Genomic DNA, 12,341 nt, shown 5'->3' with positions numbered 1-12,341 from the left:
ATTTTAGACAGAACATAATGAAATGAAACAATCTAGTTGTGGAACTTTAGGCCATTCCTTTTTATTAAATAGGTCGATACTAATGTTAATGTTCATGAACTAACTGGACTGGTTTGGCTGTGTCAAAGCCCCACCTATCAAAAATGTCAGCAGTCTGCTCTCACGCCCAGGTAGAGGCCTCTCGCATGCGTAGGATTGCGCACATCGCCGTCAACCAGGCAACGTAGACAACGCAGAGCCTGAATCAGCTGTCAGACGGTGTCGGCGTACGGGCGCTGCACCAACTCTTGCCCGCACCCAGGGACTCGCCGATACGGGGATACAAGGGCACGAAATCAGACGTTTCATCTTGAAACTTGGAAATACTATGAATTAGCACAAATCTATAGCTACACAATCGGTTACCGCTTCAAATCAGCTACCTCTCGGAGTTAGTGGACAAATCAACACCTCTCAGCTAACGTTGGACCGTGTAGCTCTCTCCGTCAGATGTTATTGTTCTTGTTTATAAACTCTTCGACGCAGACGGACTACCAAGGTTGTGTCCTGATAAAGCACAAATGACTGCATGTGACTGAGATAAACAAAGCTATTGTTTTTTTGGCTAGCTAGGCTGATGTCAAGCGACGCTACCTGTATCTTAAGGTATTTTACATGTGTATCAATTCTGCCGGAGGACGCTTTTGGTGTTTTTTGCTTATATTCATTTAGAAATACAGGAGTAGTAACATTTTTGTCGTCCTGAGGTGGTCCGACTTGTACCTCTAACCTGGCCTGAGTTAGAGACCCCGGGCTCGATTTGCCATACTGACTTGTGGGAACAAGCTTTGCTGTCGTCTCTGCTTGGTTTTTCTAGTCATTGACAGCCTGCATTGCTGAAGCGGTGTTGTCGCAGAACCAGAGCCCTCCTCTGTCTTCTCATTTTATGTCGGAGAAAAGGGGTTTCTCAGGAAACCCGTTGATTGATTTTAAGTTAGTTTTATGCCGATTATCCCTTCGTGAATTAACCACAGAGGAGTGTAAAACTTGGGAACTAAACCTGAATTGCAAAGTTTGTGGAGTTAGTTTAAACTTACTAGCTACCTAGCTTGCAAGCCATGACTTTTTCCACTGACGGTTGAAAACTTTAGCCAGACTGCTAGCAACAGCTAGCAAAGAAAAAGCGACACGTAACCTGGGAACTCCAATGAGCCATTCAACATTTTAACTTCTGGAAGAAAACCTGTTTCGCTTAAACGAACCGGACAGTAATGATCGATGTGTATTAAAATTTGACCGGATTTCTGAGACCAGTCCCCTCTTGAGAAACTTTGAAAATGTCAACGCGGACGCCATTGTTACCAGTCAATGACTACTCGGCCAGTCAGCAGGTAAGTTTTCTTGCTTGCTAATAAGACTAGCTACGTGAATTAGCTAACGTTAAAACAGAATTTTACATTTTGCTCACAAAAAGTTAATGACTAATGCCGTACAGAATTGAAGCTTGAAGCCCGTTTTGATCCAAGTGCTCCAGAACATGTCTGCTTTCTCAGCTATATATCGATAATTGTTACCCAATGTCTACTTGTTTGTCATTAGTCAGCCAAGCAAAAACGTTAACGTTAGTCTTCTGTTTCAGCCAGTTTTGGGTCTGTTTTCTCACAGGCTACGATGCTCCATTAAGTTGTTATTGTTGGTAACGTACCTAGTTGTATTTGTGACACAAAGTTTACGTTCACTAAGTTGGGAGTCAGGTATTTAATGTGAAGGATGTTAGTCAGTACCCTAGATTAGTATTCTGGGTTAAATAGTAACGTTACAACAAAGTTGATGTATTTAGGTTAGCTTTATCTGCTACCTATCTTCCGCAGAATAGATGTTGTGGTGTAACTTAACGTTAAATCAGCAACATCACCCTTAGCTTCATAAGATAAGTAAGTGATCAGCTGACGTTCCAAACAGTCGAAAGATAATGTTCACTAACTCTTTTGACCGAATGCAGAGCCGTAGTCTAGATAAATAGCATCAAGTTAGCAGTGGCCAAAGATGTTCTTCTCAATGCAAGAGACCAGATTTGGCTGTATGCATGCATTCTGTGATTTTTTAATTGGTGATATCTAAATTAGGCTAGCTGATGTTAGTTTGTTTCTGTCTTCTGTCTGATGTGTCATTCACAGGAGGGGATTTGTAATTTTGAAGAAGTGTTTCTTGATAAGTATCATGACTAAAGTCTAGGGATATAAAGTTACGTATTCATGATTGGCTTGCTCTTGAGTGTCAACAAAGATTCATTAACAGTACGATTCACAAACGTCAATAAAAGTATCGCACACTATCGCCACTAACCGATACTTAGGCTAAATACTATTCTGCTTGTTTTTGGGACCAACCGTGTTGGTCATGGGGTTCGACCTATTTTATAAGCCTACAGTCTATGGGTTCGACCCGTCTTGGTTGAACTACCAGAGACACATTAGGCTTGGCTCTGACGGCCCCGTTTGAGAAGTTCCAAACTTAGTAGACTAACTAGATATCCCCTGGGGTACAGTTAGAGATATTTTCTGTTTGCTCTGAAGAGTCGTCCGCCCGCAAATGAAGTGGTTGTGTCGGAAAACCTTTAATTACACAGCCAACAAATAGCCTCTTGAAACCGGGACTTGCCTTGCTCGGTTTCCGAGGGCGTTGGCAGTAATGACCGGGAGTCTAGTCATGCTTTGTGGAACGTTATTGTTTGCCACCTGTTACACGATGTTCTCTGACTTAGCCTACTCCGACTTGATTATTGACTAAGAGTGTGAGGGGTCCCAAGCCAGTTTATCAGTGGGCAGCTTAGCCCAACCCAGATGTTGTGAAATTCTTTGGAAAATGTATGGAAAACTGGTTTGAATTGCTGGCTCCTCGGAGATGAAGCACTTCAGATAATGTAGTGAGTTGCCTTAATCCATTCGGAGTCCAACAAAAGCCCAAGCAATTGACATGGTCCTTTTCATGGTTTCATAACTACGCCTATGCATTGACATAGAAGTACATTTTTTTATGACCGCATACACATTGGAAAAGATAAATGCATACTGATGATAGTCACCTTACATAAACACACACACACACACACACAAACAATACACACAAATTCAGTATAATGAACATTGAAATGAAAGTAAATGTCTGTGTCCAGCACTGCATTGCATTGCAGTCACATTGTTTTGTTATTGTTGGGGTTTGAAGCTGGCTGTAAACAGCTACAAGAGTATGGCCTTGTCTCGGCTTGGCCTGACAGTGGGGTTTGTGCGGCTCTTGACTCATCAGAGACAGGAAGTAGAATTAACGATGCCAAATTAGGGCTAGACCGAACAAATGAATACTTAACCTAATTTGCGTTTGGACTGCTTCCTGTAGGCCGGGATTATGTTACCGGTCAAGCAACCCAGATCAGCTGGGCTGCCTGTGCCATTGGCAGACTAATCTCTGCAGGCAATCCCGTTTGATATATCTTTAATTTCCCACGCTGCATCTGAGAGGCTTTGGTGTGGTTGTGACCCAGACAGGTTGGGTTGGGTTAGGTTGGGTTAGGTGCGATGGTGACCCAGACAGGTTGTGTTGTGTTGTGTTGGGTTGGGTTAGGTGTGATGGTGACCCAGACAGGTTGTGTTGGATTGGGTTGGGTTGTAGGTGCTGTAGAGAGTTGAGAACTGGGCCTGGTGGCTGTCTGTTCTGTATCCCCTATGCTGCGTACAGAAGGTGCTATTGGAGAGGCGGCAGAACAACGTTTGTGTGTTCCATGTCCATCCCTGTCTGTTCTCTTGTCCTCTCTCTCTGGTTCTCCATGTCCCTTTCTGTCTCTCTGTGGTCTCTGGTTCTCCATGTCCCTTTCTGTCTCTCTTTCTCTCTGTCAAGCCTGCTCCCTCCTCCCGTTCTCTCTGTTTTTGCCCAGTAGTCGCCCCCGCCCAGACCAGCCTTTCCAGTCTAGCTGGGTGTATAGGCTTGGCCTTTACGAGCAGCCTGAGAGTGTTGCTCCATTTTACAGTTACAGGATTAAAGTTTATGCTTGACTGTGTGTGTGTGTGTGGATGCATGCAGCTTCTTTGAGTGTGTTAGTTTCTTCTTGACTGGTTTATGTAACTCATTGTCCCCCAGACAGTCCACACTGAGCAGGCCTCTGCTTTTCTTTTCTCTCTCTCTGTTTGTTCTCTTGCCTTCACTGTGTCTTACTTTCTGTCTGTCTCTGTCTCTCTATCTCTATTTCCCTCACTCCCTTCCTCCCTCCCTCACTAAACTTTTATCTCCCTCTAACTCTGTCCTCTCTCCCTCCCTCTCTTCTCTCACTCTCTTCCCTCCCTTTCTTCTCTCTCTCTCTCTTTCCTTCCCTCCCTCTCTTCTCTCTCTCTCCTTCCCTCTCCTCTCTCTCTCTCTCTCTCTCTCTCTCTCTTTCCTCTCACTTCTTTCTCCCTCTCTCCTTCTCTCTCCCTTTGCTCTGCCGTGACCACAGCCACACACTGGCCTGCTCTGCTCATGGATATTAATAGCCTGCAGAGGCTGAGTGCTGGTCAGTTAAGGAGTGTGTGTGTGTGTGTGAGTGCAGGCCCCTTCTTGCCTGTGCTCAGCTGTATGTGAAGTGCTGCTTTAGTGTGTGTGTGTTTGTGTGCAGACCCTCTCTTGCCTGTGCTCAGCTGTATGTGAAGTACTGCTTTGGTGTGTGTCTGTGTGTCCGTGTGTGTGTGTGTGTGTTGACTGTGTTCTCTCTGACAGTGTGTGCTTCATTCCCACTGCCTGCCGCCTCTTCTCACTTTAGATCTGACATTTCTTACTCTGAAAAACCTGTCAGAAGTGGTCAAATAGATAGCCAACAAACTTATGTGTGTGTGTGAGAGTGTATGTGTGAGAGTGTGTTTTTGTGAGTGTGGAGTCTGTGCATGCGTTCAGATAGCTGTGTGATTTAAATGTAAATGTTCAGTTTCAAAGATTTCAAAATCAGGCCAACTCCCTCGTGGTTGTTGCTGTGATGTTTTGATGTTTTCGTTCGTGTGTGCTGTGTGTATCTGTCATCAGCTTGCCATCTATTTTCCTCCTTGTCTGTGTCTGTGTCTGTGTGTGTGTGTGTGTGTGTGTGTGTGTGTGTGTGTGTGTGTGTGTGTGTGTGTCCCTTCCTGCTGCTCCTTTCATCTCGAGTGCTGGCTGTGTGGCGTGTTGATGACAGTGCTTGATGAGCTGAAGAAAGGCAGCTCTCTCTGTTCGACTTCAGCTCGACCCGACCCAGCCTGTCAGTCTGCCCTCCAGAAAAGGACTTGCTGTGTGCTCTGCTGTGCAGTATTGCTGTGCTGTGCTGTGCTGTGCTGTGCTGTGCTGTGCTGTGCTGTGCTGTGCTGTGCAGTATTGCTGTGCTGTGCTGTGTGCTCTGTTGTGCAGTATTGCTGTGCTGTGCTGTGCAGTATTGCTGTGCTGTGCTGTGCTGTGCAGTATTGCTGTGCAGTATTGCTGTGCTGTGCTGTGCTGTGCTTCTATCAAAAAACTCCAATTGGACATGCCTGGAAATGTGTCCTTGTCCTGTAGAGGAGTAGCCGTTGTGTAAGAGGTAGATTAATAATAATGAAAACAACAGCCTGCACTCTCCTGGCTGCTTCATAACAGCAGCTCACAGCAGACGGGAGTGTTTCTCTGATGTCTGATGTGATGAACGCTCTCAGTGGGGAAGTCAAATGAGGACAGGAGGGAGGGAAGGAAAGATGGACACTTAAGAAAGAGAGGAAGAAGAGAAGGAACACTTAAGAAAGAGAGGATCAGAAGAAGAGCCGAGAGGAGGGGAGAGGGCTCAGCTGGTAGCTCTATGTGGAAGCTGAAAATAGCAGCAGTGTGATATTAATACTTTGAGAAACGAGAAGCTGGCTCACACTCCTTCTTTATATACCAGCTTCTCATCTGTCCATCCATCTCTCTGTTTACCTTCATCTGTGTACTTTAATCACCCACTCTCTCTCTCTCTCTTTCTCTCCCATTCTGATTCATCATTTTTCCTGAGGACATTTCTTTCTCTTTTCCATTTTCTCGTCTGTCGCTTATCCCTCTCACTTAAGTAGATACAACTCTTGTTTTTTGACTTGTCGTTGTGTTTGGGACTTCGGGCCACTGTTGTTTTGTGCTAGTCTCAGTGGTGAGCTCCTCCTGGTGGAGTCAGTCGTCAGTATTTGACACAGTTGGTGCTTAGGATTCACAGCCATATGAATGATCAGTTCAACAGATAAATTCCCAACTGCCATGTTGAACACTTGAGGCACTACCATGTTGAGCCCTTGAGGACTTGAGGCACTGCCATGTTGAGCCCTTGAGCACTTGAGGCACTGCCATGTTGAGCACTTGAGGCACTGCCATGTTGAGCCCTTGAGCACTTGAGGCACTGCCATGTTGAGCACTTGAGGCACTGCCATGTTGAGCCCTTGAGTGAGACACTGCCATGTTGAGCACTTGAGGCACTGCCATGTTGAGCCCTTGAGTGAGACACTGCCATGTTGAGCCCTTGAGCACTTGAGGCACTGCCATGTTGAGCCCTTGAGTGAGGCACTGACATGTTGAGCCCTTGAGCACTTGAGGCACTGCCATGTTGAGCACTTGAGGCACTGAACCCCGAGTTGCTCCAGGGAGTCTGGCCCCTGCAGTTGGTATCTATAAGTCGCTTTGGATAAAACTGTTGGCTAAATGCATAAATAAGCACATTAAATACAGATTACTTATGATTAGTGATTACTACTAGGCTATAACTAGTTCTTCATTCTTTTATTACACATTTATTCACAAATATTATAAACAATTATTTGGTAATTGGTTGCTGGCGCCACTGGTTTCCACCGTAGCACGTCATAGGTCATTACCATAAAGTTAACCATACCGAAGCACGTCATAGGTCATTACCATAAAGTTAACCATACCGAAGCACGTCATAGGTCATTACCAGAAAGTTAACCATACTGAAGCACGTCATAGGTCATTACCATAGAGTTAACCATACCGTAGGACGTCATAGGTCATTACCATAGAGTTAACCATACCGAAGCACGTCATAGGTCATTACCATAGAGTTAACCATACCGTAGCATGTCATAGGTCATTACCTTAAAGCAGTGTTTCTTAAACTTTTTCAGACGAAGGACCACTAACCAATAAAAAAGAAACGCACGGACCACGGATCTTACATAGACAGTGTTGCAGAGCTGTTTGGATTTACATACAAGTTGGTTCAATATTGCAAGCAACTCATCTTAAATTTTACCACATCTGCTCGCGGACCACTTGGGATAGCTTGCGGACCACTAGTGGTCCCCGGACCACACTTTGAGAAACACTGCCTTAAAGTTAACCGTACCGTAGCACGTCATAGGTCATTACCTTAAAGTTAACCATACCTCAACTTTCTTTTGATGCTGTCATCTCACTGCCCAAAATGTGCCACTGAAGGACGCTGGCTCTCATAGACAATGAGTAGGCTAACCCCTGTCCTGCGCTCAGTGTGTAACAAGCAGGCTAACCCCTGTCCTGCGCTCAGTGTGGAGTGAGTAGGCTAACCCCTGTCCTGCGCTCAGTGTGGAGTGAGAAGGCTAACCCCTGTCCTGCGCTCAGTGTGGAGTGAGAAGGCTAACCCCTGTCCTGCGCTCAGTGTGGAGTGAGTTGGCTAACCCCTGTCCTGCGCTCAGTGTGGAGTGAGAAGGCTAACCCCTGTCCTGCGCTCAGTGTGGACTGAGAAGGCTAACCCCTGTCCTGTGCTCAGTGTGGAGTGAGAAGGCTAACCCCTGTCCTGCGCTCAGTGTGGTTGTCACTGTAATGCAAAGTGCTGGATTTATAACTCAAAACATGAGGATTGTTGCAAAATGGAAAGCAACAAAAGAATCAATATATTTTGATCAGGCTGTTTTCATAGTGGTTGGAGGTCATAATTAACAATTAATCGATTCATTTGATTAATTGCACAGCCTTAGCCTGTATGTTTGAATGTTAATTTGGCCATAAATCAATCAATATTATTAATGTGTCTTGACTTGAACAGGCAACTAGAATTTCAGGACCGGTAGCTTGTTCTCCAGTGCAGTTCTTGTGCACCTCCTGCAAATCAGATTTCATGTGTAGAATGCGGTTGTCACTCGGTTCCTTATCTGAACTCTGTGTGAACCCTAATGGATGAAGCACTTGGATCCGGACTGACAGGAGAGCTTGAGCTAGCTGCAGTATGAGCGGACAGGATTTGGGCTGTGAGAACCAAACTGCCCAGAGATGGGGGAAGAACAAGTAGTAGTTCCCCGCATCTGTTTGTCTTGTTAACAAACTGTGATTCTCTGACATTACTGTGAGTTTTTTTTTGTGTGTGTGTGTGTCTCTTTCATGTCCTGTTGTCCCATATGGGGTGTTTGTAGAAGTGAATGGGACAGATACAAGGGATACAAGGAAGTTTATTGTCACATGCATATAGTTACTGGAAGTAAGAAATGCAGTGAAATTATGTCTGGTGTCAGCCTATTTGTGCAAAGTGGGGGGGTAAAAAGTGCAGTAGAAGAGGGGTTTAGTAGATTAAGTGGCAAGGGCTGCATAAGAAAGGTGAGGGAGGATTGGAATGGGGGCACCAACAAGGAGCACCCAAGAGCAACAGGGCAAGGAAAAACTCCCTTACCAAGGAAGAAACCTTGGGCTGATCCACGGCTCAAGGGGCTAACCCAACTGCCAGGGGTCTTGGTGTGTGTGTTGGGGGGATGACTGGGGAGATGGGATAGTGTGCTGTGTATGTGGGGAGAGGGCAGTGTGCGATATGTGTGTTGGAGAAGCTTCCTCATGAAATAATGTGCTGTGTATGTAGGGGAGGGGGGGGCAGTGTACTGCAAGTATGGTGAAGGGACTTACTATTGCAAGCAGAGTACTGTATGTATGATGTATGTGAGTGATGAAGATGTGTGTGTTGGCGGGAGGAGAGTGGAGCAGTGACTGTGTGTGTGTGTGTGTGTAGTGTGTGGGTAGGTGGGGGCAGTGTGCTGTAAGTATGTAGAGGATGTGTGTTGGAGAAGATCCTGAAGACAATGTGCTGTGTATGTAGGGAGGGGGGGGGCAGTGTGCAGCAAGTAGAGGAGGCTTACTGTAGCAAGCAGTGTGCTGTATGTATGTGAGGTGATGACAGTGATAATGTAAGTGTGTGTGTTTTTTGTGTGTGTGTTGGGGATGGGGATGGGGGGGGGGGTGGGGGGCAGAAAGGCTAGGCAATCAAGGACATGGGTAGATGGAGGAGAAATCAAAAATAATAAATAAAAAGTTCTATGGAGATGTGCAAAAGTTGGAGAAAAAGAGGGTGACCGGAAAGACCAGAGTGGCTTTGCAGTGTGTGTGTGTGTGTGTGTGTGTGTGTGTGTGTGTGTACAGTGTGTGTGTGTACAGTTTGTGTGTACAGTGTGTGTACTGTGTGTGTGTGTACAGTGTGTGTACAGTGTGTGTACAGTGTGTGTGTGTGTGTGTGTACAGTGTGTGGGGGGGGGGGTCAGGAAATGGCTTGTATCAGCCAGTCCACTTCCCAACACTCAGAGAGAGAGAAAGAAGAAGGAAGTAAGGAAGGAAGTCCAGCTCTTCCTGACCGCTCACTGTATTTAGTCTCCCTTTAGTGTGCACCAGTAGCCTCATGTGGACTGCTGAGGTGGAGGCCCAATGATCTGGTGCTGCTGAGGTGGAGGCCCAGTGATCTGGTGCTGCTGAGATGGAGGTGCTGCTGAGGTGGAGGTGTAGTGATCTGGTGCTGCTGAGATGGAGGTGCTGCTGAGGTGGAGGTGTAGTGATCTGGTGCTGCTGAGGTGGAGGTGTAGTGATCTGGTGCTGCTGAGGTGTAGTGATCTGGTGCTGCTGAGTTGGAGGTGTAGTGATCTGGTGCTGCTGAGGTGTAGGGATCTGGTGCTGCTGAGGTGGAGGTGTAGTGATCTGGTGCTGCTGAGTAGGGCTTTGACTTTTGCCCAAAAATCATATTCAAAGTTTGTTTGTTTATTAATATTAAGATTTGAATATATTCAAAAATGTATTAATAATATTTTAACCATTAAATGTCTTCAGTAAGACCGATATTATCCATAAATAAATAGGCTAAATATATCTTGCATTGTAGTGTGTCAAACTCTACCAGAGTAGGCGATAGAAGTAGGCCTACCTCAACACAGACCCTCCTTGACCTTGCCCCGTGCACTCTCTCTCTCTCTCCCTCTCAACAGGCGCATCCCTCCTCAGCATGCACATGTAATCCAAACATTAATCGTGCAAGACGACTGGCTAAATTGCTATTAAATCCGGTTAGCATCATTAGCACGCTGCACAAATTTGTTCAAAACTGTTGCATTCAAATTGACTGCTAAGTTCTAATCATCTCAATCCCGATGCAAATTGAAAAGTATTTTTCAAGACTCAAACGGGCCTGTCTCAAGGAGAAAAAGTATTCATTTGAAACTGAACAATCTAACCAGTAGACTATGATAAACTAGCAAATTAAGCTAATGTTACTTTGTTTACAATATGTCCAGGCTTCAACCAGTTCTGCTTTTCATTCAGACTTATCTGCACATTTATTTATTTGAGTGTTTTTCATGATTGTGTTGCCATTTCTTTTCCCTGTTCTATAGTGTCTAGTGTCTATTATGTCTATGTGGGAGCTCACTAAGCGCAAACCAGCCAGGGTGCTATAGTCACCTACAGGAGCCCAGATGACCAATAATAGGGACATTCTAAAACGCTTAACATTAGCCTTGCTAATGAGCTTGCGATTTTACTTCACCAGGCTTGAAAAAACCTCGGAATCTGAATGGAAAACAACGTTTACAACCAAATACATTCACAAAAAAATATTTTCATAGGCTACAGGTTTGAATATTAAGAGATCATAACATTCGTTTGAATATCTTTAATTTTTAAAATAATCGAATTATATTCGAATAACTCGAAATAAGTTCGGAGTCAAAGCCCTACTGCTGAGGTGAAGGTGTAGTGATCTGGTGCTGCTGAGGTGGAGGTGTAGTGATCTGGTGCTGCTGAGGTGGAGGTGTAGTGATCTGGTGCTGCTGAGGTGGAGGTGCTGCTGAGGTGGAGGCCCAGTGATCTGGTGCTGCTGAGGTGGAGGTGTAGTGATCTGGTGCTCTCTCCTGTACTGGTGTCACAACAGTCCGCTCTAGTGCTGCAGACGACAGAATATTAGGATGGCCACAGATTATTAATCATTAATCAATGATGTTAATCTGCACCTTAAAGGTACACTCTGGGATTCTGTTCCAATACACTCTTTGCCAAAATCAACAAATTGAGCTCACAGTCTTGAGTGGTCCACGGTGTTGATGTGAAATATCAGCCACCTTACACCAGAATAGTGGTCAGCACCTTTAAAGGACAACACCTTTAAGACGTTTTACAATCAGAAAGTTAAATACCGTATTTTCCGGACTATAAGTCGCTCCTGAGTATAAGTCGCATCAGTCAAAAATGTGTCATGAGCAGGAAAAAAAATATATAAGTCCCAATCGACTACAAGTCACATTTATTTAGAAATGTATTTCACAAAATCTAAAACCAAAAACAGAGACTATGTAACTGGATTATTGAGGCCAAAAAGATTAATGAAGATGGAGTGAAGGCAGCCAAGAGGAGGGCAGGAAGGTAATTGCAAAGCAAAAGATTCACTGAAAGAAAATGCCATGAGGTGCACCAAAATGTTACTAAAATGTGGAGAATACAATGCAATCAAGCATTTTGGGCGATGTGGAGTCACAAGCCGCAGCAGATTAAATGCTCATGAGAGAGAAAAAGATGCAGTTTTAGACGCGGATCAAAACATAGGCCTATAGGCCCGGACGGTAATTGTAAAGCAATTTACAAAAAGATTCACTGAACAAAATGCTGATATGATACATGAAAATGTAGGTAAAAATGTGGAGAATACAATGCAATCAACCTTTTTGGCGATGTGGAGTCAGAAGCTGGCAGCTGATTAAATGCTCACGATAGAGAAAAAGACGGTTTAAAAAAGGACGAGGCAAGCCATGGCAATAGGCCAATAGGCCCGACGGTATTTGTAAAGCAATTTACAAAAGATTCACAGAACAAAAATGCTGATGTGGTACATGAAAATTTAGCTAAAAATGTGGAGAATGCAATCAATCATTTTGTACGATATATTGGCACAGGCTGGCATGCAGCAGAACAATTGCTTATTGGCCACCGAGAGCGAGAGAGAAAAAGATGCACCTTTAAAAGGGTTTAAATTCCAGCCGGAATTGCGGGTATTATTAATAATAAATTATTACTTAGTATTGAGCATAATAATAAAAGTCCTGCAAATCTAGCCATCATAATGCGAGAGATTCCCACACATTTTA

The 12,341-nt window shown here is 44.7% G+C and overlaps 1 protein-coding gene across 1 annotated transcript in view; it reads left to right on the top strand.

Annotated features, from left to right (window-relative positions):
• The first annotated feature begins 203 nt into the window (after positions 1-203).
• The window catches only part of mark2a (MAP/microtubule affinity-regulating kinase 2a), a 64,482-nt gene continuing 52,344 nt past the window's right edge, over positions 204-12,341 (top strand). The window contains 1 exon segment of the mRNA XM_048230047.1: positions 204-1,370. Coding sequence (XP_048086004.1) covers positions 1,317-1,370 — 54 coding nt within the window. The 5' untranslated portion in view covers positions 204-1,316.

This window comes from Alosa alosa, chromosome 2 (assembly GCF_017589495.1).
Source record: "Alosa alosa isolate M-15738 ecotype Scorff River chromosome 2, AALO_Geno_1.1, whole genome shotgun sequence".
NCBI lineage: Eukaryota > Metazoa > Chordata > Actinopteri > Clupeiformes > Clupeidae > Alosa > Alosa alosa.
This window is presented reverse-complemented; position numbering and strand designations above follow the sequence as displayed.